This window comes from Glycine soja, chromosome 10, assembly GCF_004193775.1.
Source record: "Glycine soja cultivar W05 chromosome 10, ASM419377v2, whole genome shotgun sequence".
Taxonomy (NCBI): domain Eukaryota; kingdom Viridiplantae; phylum Streptophyta; class Magnoliopsida; order Fabales; family Fabaceae; genus Glycine; species Glycine soja.
The window spans coordinates 7695579-7718942 of NC_041011.1; the positions used below are offsets into that span (position 1 = coordinate 7695579).

The following is a 23364-nucleotide window of genomic DNA, read 5'->3' on the forward strand; positions in this document are numbered from 1 at the left end:
CCTTCCCATATTGATTTCTACATGAATGTTTATAAATTTCTTCCTAGGATTGATGTTAGATTGTTAATTTATCTATTTCAACATATCTTCAATCTTTGCAATATTTCAATTTTTTATGTTTAATTTTAATATTTATCGTAATATATTAACATAGAGTTAAGTAATAAAGAGATAGACTAACAAAATATTATATCATTATCATGATCATGTGATGAACCCTCGATAATATATATTAAAATCAAATATAAAAAATAATTCGGGTGATGAAATAAAAAAAAAATAGATAACGCGGTAATCAGCTGATCTACGGTTGACAATAGATATGATGATGGTGTCTTGTTGGAAGTCCTTACACGTGTTTCGGGGACATGTCGTGTAGCCGCCTCGCACGTGTTACTGCCACCACTTCACTCCTTCGTATTCATATATTCATGTTTTTTCTTTATCTCTCTTTTTTATTTTTCTTCTCTTCTTGACTGTCTATCCTCAACTAGTGAAATTCCTTCTTCTCTTTCCACGAGCCAACAACAACATCATTGATGCAATTTCTGTTCCCATAAATAATGCCCGGGAGAAGGAGAAGGAAGTTGAAATCGTAAGCTCCTCTTCTGTCTGATCCACAAATGTCAATTTTTTGCATGCTCATCACTGTTTCACTTCTTTTTTTTTTTTTTTTTTACAATTTTTAATTTTTTTTGGAAATGTGTGGAAAATTGGCCTTCAACGCTGGATCAGTGCGTGTTTGTACGGAATTGAAGTTGTTTTATTTGGTTTCTGTGTTGATTTTGAGTCTGAATTCTCAATTTCAATAAAAAAATTGGTCTGTGTCTAAAAATGGAGTTAGTTTATGATTGTGAATGCACTAGGGTTTATGGATCGGATCAGAGTCCGATGTTTTATAACTTTGTTGAAAATTGGGTTACTCCAGTGTGAATTGTTGTGATTTGTTGAAAATTGGGTTACTCCACTGTGAATTGTTGAAAATTGGGTTTCTGCAGTGTGAATTGTTGAAAATTGGGTTTCTGCAGTGTGAATTGGAGAATTGTACACTGGTTCTTGTCCCTTTTATTGTGAATTGGAGCATTGTACTGTAGTTGACTTTGATTTTAAAAGAAAGATTAACTCGGGTATTTTGTTTTTTCAATTCTTTATTCTTTTATTTATTTAATTAATTGATTTTCAGCCTGACTTGTTGGTATGCTTCAGTAACCCCGTGCCATCAAATTTTTAAGTATTCTTAGTGATGTGTATTTTTTTATTTATATTATGTTCTGATCATGATATAAGCATCTAATTTTATGTTTTACAAACCTTTAAGTGGTTGAAAAAAGTGAGATTGGTTATAAAGGCCTGTTCAGGTCACCAAGTTCTAGTTTCTTTTACCTTTTCTGTAGTATATTAAGCACATTCAAGTGAATTTGTTCCACTTATCTTTGTATCTCTTAACTTTTTAGGTTGAGTGATACAATTACCGACAGCAGACGGGCATCAGTGGAGGTGGAAAATGAATATTTAGAGCTGCAAACTTGGTCTGATCTCCCTACTGAACTCTTGGAATTAATACTATCCCGTTTAAGTCTAGATGATAATGTTCGAGCTTCGGTTGTTTGTAAGAGATGGCATTCTGTTGCCACTTCTGTATGTGTGGTAAACCAATCACCATGGCTAATGTATTTTCCGAAATTTGGTGACTGGTATGAATTCTATGACCCCGCGCACCGCAAAACCTATTCCATCGAGTTGCCAGAGTTGAGGGGATCTAGAGTTTGTTACACCAAAGATGGTTGGTTACTGCTATACCGACCCAGAACTCACCGTGTGTTCTTCTTCAATCCCTTTACTATGGAGATTATCAAGCTGCCAAGGTTTGAGATGTCATACCAAATAGTTGCCTTCTCTTGTGCTCCAACATCACCTGACTGTGTTCTGTTTACTGTTAAGCATGTTAGTCCTACTGTTGTGGCCATCAGCACATGTTACCCCGGGGCAACAGAATGGACCACTCTTAGTTACCAAAACCGCTTGCCCTTTGTCAGTAGCATCTGGAATAAGCTTGTGTTTTGTAATGGACTCTTCTATTGCTTGAGTCTCACAGGTTGGCTAGGGGTGTTTAACTCATCTGAACGCACTTGGAGTGTTCTTTCAGTACCTCCACCCAAGTGCCCAGAGAATTTTTTTGCCAAAAATTGGTGGAAGGGAAAATTCATGACAGAGCATGAGGGAGATATAATAGTAATTTATACATGTTCTAGTGAAAATCCCATTATTTTTAAGCTAGATCAGATGTTAATGGAATGGGAAGAGATGACAACACTGGATGGAGTAACTCTTTTTGCTAGTTTCTTGTCTTCTCATGCAAGGATTGATCTCCCCGGAATAATGAGAAATAGTGTCTACTTCTCTAAAGTTCGTTTTTATGGAAAGCGCTGCATATCATTCTCTCTTGATGACTGTAGATACTATCCTCGTAAGCAGTGGCATGACTGGGGAGAACAAGACCCTTTTGAAAACATATGGATTGAACCACCAAAAGATTTCTCTGGGTTCACATGAAGAATTTTAGTGAAACAAGTAAGCATTCCCAAATCACTAATGTATAGAGCTATTTGTTATGACCTATTTTTTAACTATTATTATAACTGCAGGATATATGCTTTCGTTGCAAAAGAACAAGGCATGATAAGCTTGTTGCCCTTCTTTATTATGTAACTATGTATACTTGAATTTTTCATCAATGTTTTTGATGTTTATGTTACTTAATTATTGATGTGTGCTACGTGCAAATTACAAAGTAGTCCAAGTTGCTCAAACTGAAATAGTTTTACTACAACAATAGCTATTTAAAAAGACACTTTTCTATTGATGTGTCACACATGATTGGATGATAGTATAAAAACTATGAAAGTAAATCAAAGCTAAACTCGATAAGTTTCATCTGATTCTTGAAGGGATTTTTCTAAATGGCTACACGTGTATAGTATAGTTTTAGTCACAAAAATAAATGACTCTTTGCATTTACTGCACATTTTTACATAAAATTCATTTAATTGCTATGAAATCTTTTTAAAATGGTATGGTTTATTGTCAATGTTTTAAAGGTGCCTATGGTCATTATTGGCTTTGGAAAAGAGAAAAGGGGTTAGACCGTTAGAGGTTAAATTGTGAAACATAATTGTCTACATCTATGTGTATTTTATATAACATACATCCAAACAAGTGAGATCACTAGTTTATTATGACTTTGAAGGATGAGAGGAGTGAATCCACAATTTGATCTTATGTGAATGGTTACGATTAAAGACTTGATTTGCATGTGTGTGTGCATTGGAATTTATGATTTAGTTAGTTATTAAAAATCTCTTACAAGTTCATTCATTTGCATTCAGCAATCAGCTTTTATAAAATTTCCAATGTATAAAGTTTTGAGTAACTTGCTTATTAGGGAGGGAGAAAAAGTAAAAGAAAAAGAATAACTATTAGGGGAGAACCGGAGAATTTGTGTAGTGAAAATTGTAAAGTTGTAGGCAGAAGCAGTCCGTGTTGCTTTTCTTAAACACAAATCAACATACATTGATTAAGCAATAAATATCTTATTCTTGTTATTTGGGGAGGGGTGGGGATTACAAAGCAAGAGACAAATTATGAATATGAAGCCCAAGTGCCCAAAAATAAGAGAAAGCATAACAAAATCACAAGTTAGGGAGTGATTTTAAGGGCATTGTGAATAAGAAATTTTTCTGAAGATAGCTCATGTAAAAAAATTAAAACATATATCAGAAATCCTGAAAAATTATCTCCCCTACTCAGCAAATTTGGTTTGAGACTAACTGTTCTGAACCTGTGACTGATGGGTAAAATGTTTACTAAGCTGTTTGTCAAAGATGGTTGTGTTCTGCGTGCGAACTGCCAACATTGTGAGTTGTGACTAGGTTCCCTGTTTTAACAATTGAACTTGTTGGCTCAATCTGTCGTGTTGAGCATATAACAAGAAGTGGCATTTTCATACAATTTCCTTACTGCATTTATGTGATTCTTCATCCAGAGCATGACAATTTTCGATACCGCAGTTTCAGAGTTCCTATTAATCATTCTGTTGTGCTGTTGCAGTTCATTAGTGAAGCTCATTTCGAAGCATGCCGAAGGCTACTATTTATGTGAAGAATCACATCTGTTGGGGAAGGCTTAGACTTAACCCCTTTGATTATCTAGTCTCTCTTCTGATCTAGAATTTTTTAAGATTTCTCCCAACACAATTGTGATGTAGTGCTTATGCAGAATAATTGGAGTTCGTACTAGAATTACCTACAGATTTATTGACACATTTATTTGGGCATATGATTTTGTTATTATGATTGTTATTCGTCTTTAACTTTTAGTCGGATCATCAAATAATTCAATTTTACCTGTCTTTAGCAACCGGAAGTTGTTTTAGTGAATTCTCAAAGAAGCTGCGCACGAAGTACATATCAATAGTCTGGGGTCTGTATATGCGGATTATTATTTGATTAGGATGTATGTTTATTTTACTAAAACAATAGGCTAATAAATGCATCTACTTACATGAAGAATGAGTGAGCATCTTATTAATGGATTTTCTAACAAATTAAGGATATAAAAAATAACTCATTTTTTGACACTATCTTTAAAGGATGATCCTAGTGCAATGAAGGAGAGACAGATTTTACTTCTGTCTTGTACAATCAAAACAAGAGTACTTTGTATTTTACAAGAGAAATGTTGGCGACGTTCAATCTGAAGCTCTTTTTATAATAATTTTTTTAGTTGATTAAAGTTTATTAAAAATCGTTAATTTAGATTATTCTCACTTTTAAACAAGGAGAGAATTATCAAATGAGAAGTAAGATTTATCAAAATTAGTAAATAAATTTTATTATTAGAAAGATAGACGGAGTGTTAGTGGGCATTTCTCATTCTGTAAATAATTAAATATTTAACTAACCCCGTTTCCATAAACACTAGGTTAGAAAAATAGTTCATATTGGGAGGGTGAACGTGGCGGTGGGAATTGAATCCACAATCCACATGATCGTTTAACGATCAAATGTTCCATTCGAAGAACAAACAGAATCCCAATGTCACTATCATCCATTTTTCTAAACCCACCCCCACCCTCACCCTCTTTCCTCCACCTCCACTCCCCCAACCGCCACAACCACCACCACCCGCCAAAACCCCTCCAAATCCGCGCCAAAACCAACCCCACCCTCCAATTCCTCAAACCCTACCTCCTCTCCCAACACAAGCCCATCCTCTGCGGCTGGCTCTGCAGCGCCGTCTCCGTCTACTCCCTCTCCGCTCTCCTCTCCAAGCTCCCCAAACTCCCCATCCTTAGCGCCACCGCCGCCGACGCCGCCCCCATCGCCGCGCTCCTCCTCGTCGCGCGCCTCGCCGCCGGCTACGCGCAGCGCGCGCTCCTCTGGGAGGCCGCGCTCGGCGCCGTCTACGACCTCCGCCTTCACGTCTTCGACCGCGTCCTCCACCGCGAGCTCGCGTACTTCGAGGGCGTCTCCGCCGGTGACTTAGCGTACCGAATCACCGCCGAAGCCTCCGACCTCGCCGTTACCTTGTACACTCTTCTCAACGTCGGTACCACTCTTTCATAACCCTCTGTATATTACCCCACACATAGTTTCATGCTCTTGCTTACTAGGTTATTCTTTCATCCCATCACCGTTAAGAATGAATAACAGTGAAAGCAAATATATAGTTTTATAATACTAATTGTTATTCTAAAAATTGTTATTTAATGTTTTTTTATCGTAAAAAAATATATTATTTAATTTTTTTAATTAATTGATACTGTTAAAATCAGAATGCATTAAAATTAATCTCAAATATTATAATTTTAACATTGTTTTGAAAATTGGACTAGACCCATATAAAAAAAAATGGACTAGACAGCTAGACTAGCTGGTTCAGTAAGTCTTTACTAGTTTGTTAGTTGCAAAAAAAAAAAAAAAATCGACTCATTTAAGAACAGCTATAAATTCAATAAGTATTTAAATATTATGTAATATTAAATTATATAAATTTAACTTTTAGCTGTTCGATCTAACACGGATGAATCAATGTTTTTACCGGCTCAATTATCGATTTAGTTTTTAAAACATTGAGCTTTAAAATTTCTTTTTTCACAAAGAATTTGAATATTTTTGAGTTACCATGACATTGGCTCTAGAACTTGAGAATTTAAGACCTTGTTTAAGATCAGTTCCTCTCTCAACCACATTTTTTTCATCTGTCAACAGAATTAATGGCAAAAGCAAATTATATTTAATTGCACATTGATTGTATTTGTTACTGTTATTCTTTTAATTAGGATAATCTACAATAAATGTATATATGACAGTTTAGCTAATTTAGTGGGCTGAAAATCAGATTGACAGCTTGTAATTTACTAACCACTTGTTAGTAAAGAATTTGAATTTGATACATTATTAATGTTTACATTAATAACTAATTAGAAATCACTTTAAGTTTAACTTTTAAAATAATTATTAAAAAACAAGAATTTTACCAAAAATAGTAATTTAAGTGTACTTTAATTTCATCTAAAAAAAGTGTACTTTAATTTAATTCATTTAAAAAACTTGAATGTAGACCATGAGACCATAAGTGGGGTTGTTCCAACGGTTGTTTAAGACACAAGTTTTTCAGCCAATTTTTTTCTCTTTCTAGCCAAATGGAGTTTTAACTTTTGATGAGTTTAAAGACAGGGAATTTAATGCTGTTTCGTTGCAAAGTTGCGGATTTTTTGTTCACCCTGTAACATGGCCATAGTTAGTACAGTATACTTTTTATGACACTAGTTACTCAAACTTTCGCAAGTCACTTTATTACATTTGATTGCTTTCTTGTCCCGCCAATCCTTGTTGTACAGTGTATGTGTACCCTGCATTTTCCTTACTTGAACAGGTGGCTTTGCTTGTCATTTTGAGAACATTGCGGGGAAATTGCATTGATAACAGTTTTTTTTCGTCATTTGTGTAATTACTTGTGGAGATATAAGGTTGGTCGAGTGGTTGGAGAAGGGAGAAGGAGAGGGGGGAGAGGTCGCGGGTTTGAATCTTCCAACCGATATTTCTAACAAAATTAACATTTGCCGATAAAAAGTGTATTTACTTGTATCTGACGATCAGTTTGTTTTTTTGCTTACAGACCATAGTACCTAGTACTCTGCAGTTGTCGGCAATGATGATGCAGATGTTAGTCATAAGTCCTACACTTTCTTTGATTTCAGCCATGGTGAGTCACAATCAGGGGCTTATGCTTGTTTCATGCTGGTTCAGGGAAAATTTGATTTTGTATGGTGTGATTGCAAATTGCAGATTGTTCCTTGCATGGTGCTAGTTGTTACCTTTCTTGGTCAAGAACTTCGCAAGATATCCAAAGAGGCACATGTTAGTATTGCTGCTCTCTCGGCCTATCTAAATGAGGTAACTTGAACTTTCACCAGAAATAATCTTAAAGGTCATGCATTGTTTGCTCAATTTGCTGTTCGACCTTGTGTGTCAATTTTATTGGTTCTTTTTGTTTTTTTTTTTTTCTTAATTAAGGTGCTTCCTGCAATTCTCTTTGTGAAAGCAAACAATGCACAGTCATGTGAGAATACCAGGTTTAAGAGATTGGCTCTGATGGACTATAATGCAAGGCTGAAGAAAAAAAAGATGAAAGCATTGATTCCTCAGGTTATACAAGCTATTTATTTTGGAGTCCTTTCCATACTTTGCGCTGGTTCGCTGATGATTTCAAGAGGTTCATTGGATCGCTATAGCTTGGTTTCATTCGTGACTTCATTGCTTTTCTTGATTCAGCCAATCCAGGTATTGTTATCAAGGTTCAGCTTTTGAGGAGCTATCTTTGGTTATCATCAATCTGAAAATAAAGAATCACGCAGGATGTAGGGAAAGCTTATAATGAATGGAGGCAGGGAGAACCAGCTGCTGAACGCTTGCTTGCCATGACCAGGTTCAAAAATAAGGTAAATGTATAACGTGTGATCTGAATATGTATTTAATTTTCTTCTTTTTGTAATGTATGCTTTTAAATTGGATTGAAAATTTTGTTTGAAATTGAAGAAATTCTGATAATAAGAAAATGCAAAATGGTTCTTGAGCACACAGTATCCACTGTTCAGTTTTCTTAAACAATTCAGTCAAGGTAATATGTTGCACTCCAATAATAGATCATTTTTCCTCCATAATAGGTGGTTGAGAAACCAGATGCTGCTGATTTGGACCGTGTTACAGGGGACCTGAAATTCTGTGATGTCTCCTTTGGGTATAACGATGACATGGCACTTGTTTTAAATGCATTAAATCTTCACATTAAATCTGGAGAGATAGTTGCTATTGTGGGTCCTTCTGGTGGAGGGAAAACAACACTTGTAAAACTGTTGCTTCGGCTTTATGATCCTATATCTGGTGAGTCATTTAAAATAAATCTCAGTATGGTGATTGTGATTTGTCAAATGCATTTACTATACCAATGGCAATGGGTTTTATTTTACACTCATTTTTGTCAATCTTTTTATGCCTGTAGGTTGTATACTGATTGATAACCATAACATCCAAAACATTCGGTTGGCAAGTTTGAGAAGACATGTTAGCGTTGTTTCTCAAGATATAGTAAGTTATTCATGCCTCTGTATTGTTGCAGAGTTTGTCCTTCAGTTCATGATGTTGATAACAAGAATTTAAAACAAGCTTGATTTGCCAGCTTGAATGATTTGTACTATTGTTTACAAGCATTTAGGGCTGCATTTCACTTTCAAAACTGATTTTAAACAGTTTTAGATAAACTAGTCATATAAGTTCAGGTTATTTTGTAACTAGTTTTACTAAAATTTTGGATGAAATTTATTTTAAACTAGCTCTTGTCAAGAAACTTAGCATGCTTACGAACCATTGGTTTACAATTATGTCTTACCCAATAACTAGCCCAAGCCCTTACAAGTTACAACTAACTGAAGAAGAGGCAGAGAGAATGAAAGGATTACAGACAATTGGAAGAAGTTGGACTGGACAGAAAACTAACTTTAAAATGATTTTAAGAACTGGTTTTATCTCAAAATTGGTTTCTATAAGAACAAGTTAAAAAAAATGTACGTAGTTGCAAAACACCATGTTTAAAAACTGGTCATTTGCACTTAGATATCTGTTTTTTTTAGTTACCAAACAGCCTTTTATCTTCTTTTTTCCCTTCCTTTATATCAATTGTTTGATTTTTCTGCTATATGTTAATTCAGCAATTTTGGTCATCCTTGATTGCTAGCATGAATAGTTTACATTTACTGGTATCTTTATGATCTTTCATAGATATATGTGTCATGCAAACTTCTCATGGTTCAACTAACAATATTTATGGTAATTACTGATATATATATATATATATATATATACTCTAGACACTTTTTTCAGGTACAGTTGCTGAAAACATTGGTTATAGGGATCTGACAACAAAAATTGACATGGACAGGGTGAAGCATGCAGCTCAAACTGCTCATGCAGACGAGTTTATTAAAAAACTTCCAGAAGGATACAAAACCAATATTGGACCAAGGGGATCAACTTTAAGTGGAGGCCAGAGGCAAAGGTAAAACTTCAAATCCAAATTTCATTCTGTTCTCCTATAAGCCATGAATGAACAGAAAATTTTGTTTCCTGTTTAAGGGAGCATTCGGAAGGTGTGGTTAATGTAAAGACCGAATTCGAAGGATTGGTGGATATTCATAATAGTTAATCATTGTCTCATTGATCTATGGCTTCTTCATTGATCTATTGCTTCCTTTCTCAAAATTACAGGCTGGCTATTGCAAGGGCTTTCTATCAAAATTCTTCTATATTAATTCTGGATGAGGCAACTTCGTCCTTGGATAGTAAATCTGAGTTATTAGTGAGACAAGCTGTAGAGCGTTTGATGCAAAATCGCACAGTAAGCCAACTAGCTCTTTCTGCCCTTGACTTGCTACTTTTCTTTCCTTAAAGTGCATGCAGAAGCATGGGTACCAGCTATAAGAATTGCGTGGTCTAGCTAAATATTTGGTGTGCCTATGCTGTATTTCTTTTTCTGAAGTTTATCTTATATGTTTCATACATTCAGGTCTCAGTTTAAATCACAGAAACATTGTGTTAGGGTTTAACTTTTGGCTTCTAGAACTATTTTTCCATTTCGTCTTATGTGTGCATCTTATTTTGTTACTTTTAGTTTTCAATAAGTTTGTCAACAAATATGATTGACTTAGACATTAACTACTCTATGTATTTTTCTTGGATTTATTGGTTAATCTTTTGCATTCTGTTGGTAATTTATATACATTCTTCTTCCCTATGAAGTATTCCAACACTCTTCCTATGTTCATAGGTGCTTGTGATTTCCCATCGCTTGGAAACAGTTATGATGGCTAAACGAGTATTCCTTTTAGACAACGGGAAGCTAAAAGAGCTGCCTCAATCAACTTTGTTGGATGGTCATCACAAGGATTCATTGCTATCATCTGGGCTTGTTATTTGAGTATTTCCTGCAAATGCAAGGACGATATGTATATATAGTTTCACATAAATGGATTCTATTAAAATATTTATGGTAATGGTGATATATTCATTTTATTTCACAACAATGCGTGCGAATGTGCGTGTAAAGGTGCATCCTTCTCTTTCCATTCCCTGTACATTCTTTTGTAATCACATGTTAATTTTTATTGAAGGGTCATGGTGTTTTTTAATTCATGCTCCATTCTACAATCAATGTGGTTATGTTCACCTTATTTCCCAACTTGGTACCATGCCCAAGCAGTTGGGAAAATTCACTGGTTTTAGTACTTGTCAAATAGAAAACAAAACTATGAAACTACTGTTTTATTGATTATTGATCATTCGCTTGGGGTAAGTTCACATGCTTACTTGCTGCAATACAAATATTGTGTTTGTATAGTTACATAATCAACCCACTTTTTATTTATATGCCAAATTGAACGCTTAACAGATGGCCATTGGTGACCATAGCAATTGGTAGTTGAGAAGAAAAAGAAATGAAATCTAAGAGAGTAAGAATTAAAAAAAGAATGTAAACTCGTATAACTTGCACTCAGATGTCAATTGTCAAGGTATTGGGAAAATCTTACATGATTATCATTTTAAGAATAGTTTCGGGGGTCCTTAGGACTTATTTGAGAGCCCAAAATTATGGAAAATAATTCATATATATATATATATATATATATATATATATATATATATATATATATATATATATATAAAGAAAGGGACCTGAAAACAAAACTATAACAAAAATCTCTTTAAATATTCTATATCTCTATTGGAGAAGGTGAGGTCATTTCTCTCTTAATTTCTTGGTTATGGCAAATGCAGCTCCTGACACAGCAACAACTATGCCTGAAATTAAAATGGCTGATTTTATTGTTTGCAATGCATCCTTCTTTTGCCTTTCATTTTTCTTCTGTTTGGCCTCGGCTTGTTCCTTAAACCAACCAAGCAAGTATATACATAACACCGCATCAGTACATGATATAGAATAATACGACAGATAAGCTATATGAGGTCTCATAATTCCACCTAAAATATGGCATGAGAAAAAAGGGTATTCCAATGAGAAATTATTACATGGTTCAGACATCTCTGATTAATTTTTACGTAACATATAATTAAGTATTATTAATATTTTATTGTAAATTGATTTTTTTTGCTACATATCACAAAGAGATTGATCGGGACCATAGATACGATGCATATAGGACTGCCTGATAATTTCTCGTATTTGGAAAGGATGTTATTATACGTTCACATGAATATGAAAATGAAAATATGCATGTAGGTACCATCATTACCTTGGAGGCAGCCACCTCAGAAGATTTAGAATCAACATGAACGTGTGTGTTTCTCCCAGGATTCAGTTCTCCAGCAATATCTGCTGCTGGGAATGTTAGGTCTGAGTTCTGAGGTGGGCTTGCCATGCTGTTCTAGCTAGCTTTCAAACAATGGTATATACTCTAACTTTGTTATGGAATAACCGTACGAAGGAAAAGAGAAGAGAGGGATAACTCCCAACATTATCAAGGATTAACAGAACCAATGCCAAAAAGGTTTTTCATTGTAATTTGACACGTGTGACTGTTGCAAATGCTGAGGTTGTTATAGCTTTGTGGGTGTCAATGATGCTGCCTTCTTGTTCTCAAACTTGCCGATATACTTGTTCAGACTTGGCTAAACTTTCGGTAATAAGAAAATAACTAAAAAAACAACCAAAAGAAAATCAGCGTATTTAAGAAGGCAAAAGAAAGAAATTCTCACTTTGTTTCCACTTCCGTTGGTAATAAAACCGAACAAAGGGTTGCTTGCCTCGTATAAGCCTTTTTCCTGTAAAATTGATTTTGAAGTAAAGTATTTTATGTTTAAATATTTTTTAATTTGAAAGTAAGTTACTAGTAAAATTTAGATCTAAAGCAAAAGCTATCTAAAATGTGTACTTTTTTATTTGTAGGGATTGAATATGAAGAGATTTATAATACATATACCTTAATTAACCAATTAAGTTAGACTTCCTTAGTTTAAAATGTGTATTTGGTTTTACATTAAGTGATTGAAAATTAAGTTAAAATATCAGTTAGTTAGTTAATGTAATCTCGTGTTGAAGAATTAATTTTAAACTGAAATTATTTAATAGTTGAAAAATTGTTCATTCTCATATAAAAAAGTATTCTTAAAATGGTTATCTCATACATATATATATATATATATATATATATATATATATATATATATATATATATATATATATATAAAGAGGCAACTACTCATTCCATACATAAACTGATTTTTTATTTCAAATGATAAAAATAGAAAAAAGTAATAAATATTTATATCACTGAAATTATATTTCAAACAATAAAATTTCTTTAATTATCAGAATATTATTATTATAAAAGAAAGGAAATATAATAGTTATTTATTTAAAAATTAGGCTAAATTATAATTTTAGTCTCTCTAGTTTCTCAAATCCATAATTTTAGTCTCCTTGAATTTTAATTATAACATTTGATCCCCTAGTGATTTTGGTCCTCTTGACATATTATTAACAAATAATTCTGATATATTGATTTATTAAGTTAATTATAAATTAATCAAAACTATTAATTCTTAAAAATTGAATAAAAAATTATTAATCCTAACACTACTAGAAAAATGGTGTTTTACGATGTGGACACTACGACGGTTATTGGGGAACCGCCTTAAAAAGATGTGCGGTGGCTTTTTTGTAATTATTTGAACAATAATAGGATTTTACGATATTAAATCTAAGACGGTTATTAAAACCACCTTAGAATGTGCTTTTTCAATTAATTTTACGACGGGTTTAATATAAAAACCGTCTTAATCTGTTTGGGTTAATAAATCCTTTCGCGCTTCCTCCTCTTTCCCCTTTCGCGCTGAACTCTCTCTAACTCTCTCGCTTGTAACCCTTTCGCACCTCTTGCCCTTTCACCCTAGTCTCGCTTCAAACTCTTTCGAACCTCTAGCTGTCAGCACATGTTGCTTACCTCTAGCTTCTAAGCTGTCAGCACCTCTTGCCCTGTCAGCACCGCAAAGTGACTGACATAACCTTTTAAAGGTTCAAAGAACCTCCCCCGCCGCCGCCGTGGAACCGTAGCCTCAGCTCTCTCGCCGCCTTTCGCCGGAGTATCACCCCAACGTCGTCGTCACTGGTGAGTTGTTCTTTCTCGTTACCACTTGCCCCTAAATGTTCTTCTTACTCAGAAATTAGGGAACATTTTGCACACAAGCCTCACTTCACTTTCAAAATCATCCTCTGTCTTGTTCGATTTCTCCCCAAACCTAATTTCTCGTTCAATGCCATGGTTTTGAAAATTTCAATAAGAAAGTTCCAAAAGTCAAATTTCTATGCTGCATCTTATTTGCTTTCACAGCTTTTGAACTGCAGATGGCAACTCACTAATTTTATTTATCTCTAACCCATTTAAGGAGTAAACTAAAAACAATGGGAACATAAAGAGAACAGCTTTTGAGTACAAAAATGAGACGAAGAAATAACAACAATAATCAATTTACTAGGATTTGCTAATTCTACCCACTTAATGAGAATATATAGCTGTGTTGTTTTGTTAGGACTTGGACATTTTTCTCTCCTTAGAAAAAAAAGGTATAACTTTAAATGGTGGGTCATAGTAGCTTAGTGGCCACTGGTTGCTACAAGGGCAATGTATCTGGTCATAACTACACTCTACGTTTGAATAGTAGCCATAGCGAACAAGATAGTGGTGATGTATTGATTCTACAAAAGTCCTCTAAAGTCTAAACAGAGGTTATGGTTTTTTGGATGGGCTATTTTTGGGATTTCAATTTCCAAAAAATGAAATCTGCAAATGTATGTAGTGAAAATGATAGACACAGATTTAGAAGATGATTGATGATACCTATCTAGGAAACTTGTATTTAACTTTTGTTGGTATTTACTTGTATGTTTTGTTTGAGACACTTGTGACCTTTTATTGTTAATTATGAATGTCATGAATTTTGAGTAATTTTTATTTGCTTCAGTGCTTCAATGCTTCAATGTGCTTCAATAAATGGTAGTGTGCTTCAGTGCTTCCCAAATAATCATCACTTGTTCAGTGAAAGAATTACACATGTATTTTCTAGTAGTGCCTGCACCTCTTGCCATGTGATGCTTTGTAATTTTTGTTTCAGTCAATTAAGGATAAGTATAAGTTGACCCTTATCTCAAAAACATAGTCTTTTGGTTTGTCCAGTTCTGTGGTTCACCTCACACCCTTCGTGGTGTGGTTCTTCATATGTTTACATGCAAGAAGTAATGATGTTGAAGCTGCTAAAATTACCATGTGAAAGAAACTCTTCTCAATAACAAGACTTGAACTGAAGACCATTAGTCCAACTCAACATCATCGTTAACTTATATAGCAAACCTGTCGTTAGAGTTGCTAAAATGGTTTATGATTTTTTTAATGATGTCAATATATCATGGAATGATTACTTATTAAATTAAAAGTAAAAGGTACAACTGATTAAAGACTCATGAATTTTGCCTTGTGTTGATTTTGGTTCCCTGTATGCAGCTATTTGAACCAAACCTTTTTGTGACTATGCTGTGAAGCTCTCCATAGTTATTAGAGAATGTAAAAAAATTTAATTTAAACTAATAGATAATGGATGCAATCCTTTAATTGAATTGTTTGCATTAGACTCCATTTAATTAATTTGTATTGTCTTCCAAATATTGTGTTTCGCTTATCTTTATCTGTTTGTATTCAACATTTTGATGAGGATAATTACAAGTTCGTACACTGATATATAGGGCTTTCTTAACAACATTTTGATGAGGATGATGAAGGGAGAAGGAACCATCAGGTAGCAGAGATTGAAGTTAGAACATCTTTTTTGCTGACCACAAAAGACCATAACCATTTTCCTCTAACCATCTTAGGCCACTCGTAAGTTTGTCTCTACTCTGCATTTGACTACTAGTATTTATTGTTCTCACAAGTAATTAAGTAATTAATAGTATTTTGGTTTAATTTCATTTTGATCTCTCTTTACTATGTTATATTTAATGGAACTGTTGATGTAACAGCCGAATGGTGATGTGGATGTGTAATAGAGGGTCAAGTTGTAATTTCTGTCAAATATTGAATATTAAGTTTAAAATGAACTAAAATTACAATTAAAGAATTAGGAGACTAAATACATTGAAAATGACCCGGGGACAAATTTGAGAAATAATGATAACAAGGGATGAAAACTGTAATTAACTATTAAGTCTAAATTATTTTACTTTGAATTCCTTAATTGTTGTTTTTAGGATAATGATTAATAAAACTGGTTTTGTTTGTGTTGGTTAGAACATTTTGAATTGTCTTCAATTAAACTTAAATCCGTTTCATGGGGAATGTATCATTTGGCAGGAGAAAAAAGAGTGTTCAATAGTACTAGAGAGAACCTTCTGGATAGTATGAACCTTATACTCCTTTTAATATATGTTATTTTGCTGATAAAAAAATAATAATTTAGTTTGAATTATAAATTTACCAATGACATGAAGATACTAAAGGCGATCGTGGTAGTTTTGTTGTAATCTTTTTGATGCTATAAGAAATTGCAGCGACTGATTCAAATTCAGTTACAATTTTTTTTTTTATATTTTTTCCCGTTTTCTTGTGATTTTCTGTATAATTTAAAGATCAACATCATAGCCTGATAGGGCCTTGGCATTATTGAAACATCCATCTCTAGGGAATGCAACTGAACTTGCTTTCAATTCCATATCGAAACATAAATTTGCATAGATTGGTTCACTCTGAGCTGTATTTTTTGGTCTTTGATTGAAAATCTCACTGGTAAAGCTGACATTAGATCTATCTATCTATCTATATATATATATATATATATATATATAGAAAAATATTTGTTTTGGTTGAGAACAATGATTATGTAAAACATTCTCTAAAATAGGGACCTAAATTGCTTGCAGTTAAATTTCTAGCAATTGACCCTGCAGTCATGATCCAAAGGCTAAACTTTTTATTCTCCTTATATTATATATTATAAGGGTTGGAAAATTAAATTAGGGATAGATTAGAGATTCAACTTCCCTTCTTTCTTTGAATGTAAGCTAGCTGTTCAATAATACTGCTGAAACAGTGCTCTCAATCATTTAGAAGTAGCACCAAATCATTTGCATTCACCACCCACAACCATTGTCATTCTTTGCTCTAGCTCTAAGGTCACAATCATCAAAACGACCACTCTCCAAATCCCATTTATCATTCTTATAATAATGCTCAAATAAATTAAGTGTGTGTCACTCAAAACTACTAATTAATTAAACATAAAGCACCGCATCAACATAAATTTGATAGTAGTTGGTAAAGCGCACAACTTTCCCAAGAATCAAAACTACAACATCATGTCACTCTCAGAACCGCTTTTTCTGCATATATATATATATATATATATGCCCTTCCTTTACTTGTGACTTTGAGAAACCGGATTCGCCTCTTGTTCAAATGGGTTCACGTGGTTGGATTAATTAGTGCCATTGACAATGCCATTGGGAGTGAAGACACACACTTATATATTAATTGTAGGTAGAAAATTAAGCCATATCACACATGTCATATACTATAATCGTATTAGTATTATACTATTATATGTCACTAACTATATGCAAGTAACACGAGGAGACCAAGAAAAACAAAAGTACGGGGTAAGGGGACACAAACTGAGAAAAGGAATTGGAAGATGTATTGATCTAACAATCTTACCGACTAGGCCGAGAAGTCCATGTTAAGCACGTGCACCCAAATTAAGACACCCCTATCACTGTCATGCACTTCACTTGATGGTGATAAATGAGAAATCACATATACAGTTGAGATTCAGATGTTGCTTATGAAGAAAAAAGAAGGGAGTTTCTTTAGAGTATATAGAGAACTTGTTCTCTCCTTACTTGTTTTTTGTCTCGCTCATTGCTTTCTTAAATTGTTTATGATCTCGCTATCTAATATATCTATGTAGCAGGTAGGTCCATAAGATCTAATACAATATCAGACTTCACATGTGCTTTAGGATGGAAATTAGGATTTCCCCGGTAGAGATAGGTATCCATAGGAAGGGTAGAAAATAGAAAGCTTTTAAAGAATCGTACAGCACCCACAACCCATTGCCTTCAGATCCACTAGCACAATTTTTTTGGGGATCCCTAATTTGGTCCCAAGTGAATTTGGAGTTATGATTTTTGTCACATCCCAATAGAAAAAGAAGAAAAAAAAAAGTTAAAATCATGATGCATTATGTGATAGAAAAAGATGAGAATGATATAAAAAGAATGAAAAAGATATATAAGAGAAATGAATGTAAAAACATAAAAAAATAACATAAAATTGTCAAGACTATTTGATAAAATTCAGCAAAAGTCGCAAACTTATATATTATGCAGAAATGACAAGTCAGAAAAGCCAGGTGTTGAATTCTATCTTAAATTCGATTGGCATTAAGACAAGTTGTTTAATATTAATCCAAACCCAAACTTAAACTTGTAAGTTATTATGCTTTATTTTTATCAGTGTTCATAATTATGGAGGAACAATGAGCTCTGTTGAAGTTTGGATCCAAAGTTCTCTTGAGATTTAAAAAGATTTGTATGTAGATTGATATTAGTGTCGAGAAGCTTGTGTTTTGTGTTTGTGTGCTTCATCGACTTTGCACTGATTCTTGTTATTTAATTTGCTTTCAACTCACTATGCAGACTCTAGAGTAGCTTGTTCAATTGTTTGATAGAATGGAATCAAAGTGAGAGTTGGAACCTACATATTGAGTTTCACTACAACAGCATTAACTAATAACTATCCTTATAATACAGTAGGAAGCTTTATTGAATATTTTTAAGGTCTCACCTAGTCTAGGAACGTTCAACTTCATTTTTTTTTGTGCTTCACATGCTCAGGTTTTTGACAAAAAGAGTGTCATCTATACATTGTTTAAATTTTTTTTAGATAAGCCTTTATTTGATACAAATTGTTCTGTTTATTTTCTTTCTTTTTCAATGTACATATATCTTGTAGTTGTGTTTCATTATTTGATCAGAAACTTTGTTTTTGTCCCTTCATTTTTAATGGAAGGCTACTAGAAAGATTCATTGTATTCAAGTAAAAAGCATAAATTTTTTCCATTTTTATATGTGCAGGAGAGTTCATACCCTTTAAATTCAAGATTTTACACATTTGGACTATCAGAACCTGAGAATACTGGAGGCCTTCAGAGAACTCATTGACAATCACTGAACAAACAACAACTGTAAGCACGATTAGTTATGTTTTATGCTTCACTTTTCTTCATTGCACTTTTCTATGCAGTACTCCATAAAACCATTGTTACTACGAAGATAGTTAGTGTTGGAAAACATTGTTTGGCCAAATCATTTCATAAAATCTTTACTGTTAATCGTGTGATAATGTCCTTATGAGCTTAATCATTGCATTGCATATTTTAATTTCAATTTCAATTGGTAAAATCCATTATGTTCCTTTTATTGCTGACTTATTAATTATGGAGAAAAATAAAAGCAAATAAGGATACATTTATGCCAGAAAATTGTCTCTCAGTTGCGCATGTTTTCAGTTCAATTTGATCTTGATGAATTTTAGATTGTTGCTATCAAGCTTATGATTTGGGCTGAGTTTCTATTAAGCTTATCAAAAAAATTTGTCTCGCGTGGTCTTTAAACAAGAACAAAGTGTGTGTAAAATTAAATGAACTTTGAAAAAAGTAAACAAAAACATCAGAAGCTGTTAAAAACTGTTTTAGGCCCGATAATCCTAACCCAATAAAGGTCCAACTTGTTTTTGAACCAAATCAACTAACCCACACAACTCAAAAGATTTGATTTGAAACTTGCCTTAGTTGAAGGCCAATAGCTAGGTATGGAATTATTGTGGTTGGGTGGGCAATTTTGGGTCGGAACTCGATCAAACTCGATTGTTGAGAAAATCCATCATCAAGGATATAATCAAGATACGAAGAAACAACTACAAATTATCCATTGTTAAAACTATGAATCTATGTAATGTAATGATGTTAGTTAAATTAGCCATGATTCAAACTTTAAATTAGTCATTGTTAAAACTAAACAACTAGTCATTAGTCAAATTAGTCATTATTTAAACTAACTTTTAGTTAAATTTGGCGCTGTTGAAAAATTCTATCTGAAACCCAAACCCTCGAGGTTCTACCTATTTAGCCCCTGTTGTGCTCCTACTTAAATTATATTGCCACACCTACATATTCACATTACCTATCTTAATGTAATTGGCTCTGAATATTAGGATAAAGTAGTTTAGAGAGATATATAAGCTGAATTAGATGGTTAAGGATGAATGAAAGAAAGGAAAAATCGCAAGTTTAATTTATTTGTTAATAAAAATTATTTTAATAATTAATATTTGTTAATAAATTAAAAAAATAAAATAACTTTATCACTTCTTGTATTCTTTTATTTTGGTACCGTCCTTAGCTTAATCTGATAGGAACTGTATTTTGCAGCTCAAGACATATCTAACTCTGAATTGGCAACTTTGTTTAAGTGGCATGCATTTTCCCCCATGATTGAAGACATATCTAACTATGAATCGGTAACTTTGTTTAAGTGACATGCATTTTCCCCCCATGATTGAAGACATATCTAACTCTGAATCGGTAATGTGCAAAGTGGAGGGTTTGAGTGCGGATATTATGTCATGCACTGGATGTGGTGCATCGTGACTGCCGGTTTGAAGGATGACTGACACAAGGTAAACATAATGCATGGAGTTACAATTGTAACTTTGGTTAATATTTCTTAAGTTGCTAATAATTTTATCTAATGTTAATTTTGTAGTGGTTTTTTGATGGCTCATCGTTAGACGTGGAGGCCATCACAACAGTTCGACAGAAATGGGCAACTTACTTTTTAACTTTTAGGAAAAGCAGTTGCTAAATTTGATTTGTATTATGTACAAGTACATTTTTCCTGTGGTTTCATCAAAGAATTAGAACAATTATGTCTGCAACTTTGTATGTTGGATACATTAGAGGATCATTAATTCAAAAAAGGGTATTCAATTTGCATGGACTTATATATGTAGGATGCATGTCATTTGATGCTATTGTTCAAATTTCATTCCTAGTATCGTGTAATTAGGATACATTTGATTAGATATGATCTTCGTACTTCCTGGTTTTGTGTTTGGTGCATCAACTTCAGCTTACCAGGTTCATGTGTCTCTTTCTCAATTTGTCAATTTCTCTTGTGCATCAACTTGACAAGGATTGTGTTTTGACTGAGCAAGCTCTACCTGCTGATCTTGTTAAAAGGTAATCCTTATCTTACAAGTTAAAAAAATGCTCCTAAGGCAAAAAAAAAAAGTGTCTATGATTCCTAGTGGTAATTGAAATGCATGTAAGAATTCATAGTGGTAAAAATTTGATTCTGTATAAACATTTAGATTTTAAATGTATACCAGGAATCTTGATCCCATTTATTTACTTGTAAGATGAATTTTATTTGTATGTTAGTAAGGATACATTTGAAATCTATTTCTGCAATACCGTATAATCTATTTCTATAATTAATGGTCCAATATTTTCACACTTGTCATATGTACATAAATGATTTTATAAATATTGAAAATCATAATGATGCTTTTGGTTGACATAATGTGCGTCTGATTTAATTTATAGGTACCAGAGATCAATGTAAAAAAAAAAATGCATCAATAAAACGAAAAAAAAAATTAGACATACAAAGACGGTTCCCACAAATATCGTAAAATGACAACATAATGTAGACCTACAAAGACGGTTCCCGTAACCGTCGTAAATTAGCATAACATACAAATACGTTTCCCGTAAAACGTCTTAGTATGCAATCTTGACATGCCATCTACGACGGTTCCCTGTGACCGTCATAAACTTATGTTCATACAAAGACGGTCATCAAAACCGTCTTAAAATGAAAATTATGATTATTAGAATTAAGACGGTTTTCCGATAATCGTCGTAAACAATGTGCACCTACTAAGACGGTCTTTGTAACCGTCTTAATATCCCAAAATTATTTGTAGACTTTAAAACGGTTATTTAAGAAACGTTGTAATTTTTAACACATACTAAGACGGTTATTCTTAACCGTCGTAGTATGTAAAACTTACAACGACGGTTCTCATAACTGTCGTAAAATAGCTGATACATTTTACGACGTTGGCATTAACGACGGTTGAAAACCATCGTGACATGGGCATAAGAACCGAATTAAAATCCAATTTTTCTAGTAGTGTAATTTTCTATAATATTGTGCTCCTCCTCTCTCTTCTATCTCCACTGCTGCACGAGACTCTACCGACAATAACACCATATTATGGTTAATAGTCTTTTATTAAAGTTTTTTAATGATTAATAATTTAATTTATAATTAATTTAATATCTCTAATGATTACAATTATTAGTTAGTAATCTATCGGGGGCCAAAATCACAAATTTATAAAGTTAGAAAGACCAAATATTACAATTAAAAATCAAGGGGACCAAAATCATAGATTTAGAAAAATAGGGGAAATAAAATTACAATTCAACCTAAAAATTATTGAATAGTATAATAATTGTTTAATACAAATCTATAATTGAGTAGTTTATACATATATTTTATCTATTTACTAATTTGTTTATTATTTTTCAATTTATTAAAATAGTAGTAGTAAATGAAACAAAATAAGTGTGTAAAGTATTTTATTTTTTTGCCATTTTGTTATTGACTAAAATAGAATTGTTGTGAGCATTGATAAGAAACGCAAATGGTATTAAGCTATGTATGTTGTACGGGGAAACATGAAAGCTATATGTTTAATTAATCATGAAAGTCACGAGGGAGGGGGCCTTGATTTCATCTATATGTATATATATGTATATATATATATATATATATATATATATATTAATTATACCGGATAGGTATTTAATTAAGACAGAAGAATATCTATTTGGTCCTTTATAAGGCAAAGGTGATCGTAATCAACCAAAGGATTAGGCTCCTTAATCATACTTAAAGACAAATTATCATATATTTGCTCACAAAGGCCTCAAGTTCAAGGCCCAAAAAGGTTTGAATATATAGAGTTGATGTCCTCAAAGTAAAGACCATTGTTCAATTCACATTTATTATCTTATTTATTTAAAGTCAAGACCTTACTTGAACATCGGATTGCCTCTCATAGGTACACCCTTTCAGACAAACATCATACCAAGCACTAAGGCAAGACGAATAGGAGCAAGGAGCACAAGTGAAGGAGTCTAGTGTCCAGCCACTATTTGGAAAAAACATTTTGGCGCATGTTGTCGCCATAAGTCACATGTCCTCTTTTCTTGGGAGAGATATGAGTGAACTTTGATGCATCTCCCGTCATATGTTTAGAGCATCCGCTATCTATGTACCAATTCTTCTTCAAGGATACCTCTTCATCGCTTTCATAACTCTTGGACATTAGACTCAGGTTTACAATTTCGTTTTCTGAATCTTCAGATGAGTCCTTATCATTGTCATCCCATGTAATGCAGGCCTTCTTTGCCTTTTTTTCATTAACAATTTTCTTTTCATATTTCTCTATTCTTTTCTTGAATATTGGGTAATCAACCCTCAGATGTCTAGGTTGATTGCATTCATAGCATTTTAAAGTAGAGAATGAATCTTCTGCCCTTCTTTTTTATTTAAAATTTGATCTTCTTTGATTTCCTCTAACTCTTAGAAATTTGTTGAATCTTTTTA

General features: G+C 33.2%; 2 protein-coding genes and 1 long non-coding RNA gene across 4 annotated transcripts; all 3 read left to right on the forward strand.

Annotated features, from left to right (window-relative positions):
• The first annotated feature begins 440 nt into the window (after positions 1 to 440).
• LOC114372012 (F-box/kelch-repeat protein At1g57790-like) lies at positions 441 to 4413 on the forward strand. Its single transcript, XM_028329379.1, has 3 exons — positions 441 to 595; positions 1455 to 2571; positions 4108 to 4413. The coding sequence occupies exons 1-2, from the start codon at positions 564 to 566 to the stop codon at positions 2551 to 2553; spliced, it is 1131 nt and encodes a 376-aa protein (XP_028185180.1). The 5' UTR covers positions 441 to 563; the 3' UTR covers positions 2554 to 2571; positions 4108 to 4413.
• A 544-nt stretch (positions 4414 to 4957) lies between these two features.
• LOC114369298 (ABC transporter B family member 29, chloroplastic) lies at positions 4958 to 10763 on the forward strand. Of its 2 annotated transcripts, XM_028326504.1 has the most exons (11): positions 4958 to 5603; positions 7180 to 7266; positions 7350 to 7457; positions 7578 to 7709; positions 7836 to 7844; positions 7919 to 8002; positions 8228 to 8444; positions 8563 to 8648; positions 9428 to 9615; positions 9825 to 9954; positions 10384 to 10763. In XM_028326504.1, the coding sequence occupies exons 1-11, from the start codon at positions 5094 to 5096 to the stop codon at positions 10531 to 10533; spliced, it is 1701 nt and encodes a 566-aa protein (XP_028182305.1). In that variant the 5' UTR covers positions 4958 to 5093; the 3' UTR covers positions 10534 to 10763. The 2 variants fall into 2 exon arrangements, with proteins under 2 accessions (XP_028182305.1, XP_028182304.1); XM_028326503.1 differs by having other exon boundaries at positions 4959 to 5603; positions 7578 to 7844.
• A 2832-nt stretch (positions 10764 to 13595) lies between these two features.
• Positions 13596 to 18847, forward strand: LOC114370611. Its single transcript, XR_003657884.1, has 3 exons — positions 13596 to 13741; positions 15370 to 15505; positions 18757 to 18847. It is a non-coding gene; the product is annotated as an uncharacterized LOC114370611 (long non-coding RNA).
• The last annotated feature ends 4517 nt before the right edge of the window (positions 18848 to 23364 follow it).

Coding starts and splice junctions, on each gene's coding strand:
- LOC114372012 (XM_028329379.1), top strand. CDS start 564: ATGCCCGGGAGAAGGAGAAGGAAGTTGAAATC. Junction 596..1,454: donor AGGAGAAGGAAGTTGAAATC/GTAAGCTCCTCT, acceptor TTAACTTTTTAG/GTTGAGTGATACAATTACCG.
- LOC114369298 (XM_028326503.1), top strand. CDS start 5,094: ATGTCACTATCATCCATTTTTCTAAACCCACCCCCACCCTCACCCTCT. Junction 7,267..7,349: donor TTTCTTTGATTTCAGCCATG/GTGAGTCACAAT, acceptor TGCAAATTGCAG/ATTGTTCCTTGCATGGTGCT. Junction 9,955..10,383: donor GTTTGATGCAAAATCGCACA/GTAAGCCAACTA, acceptor CTATGTTCATAG/GTGCTTGTGATTTCCCATCG.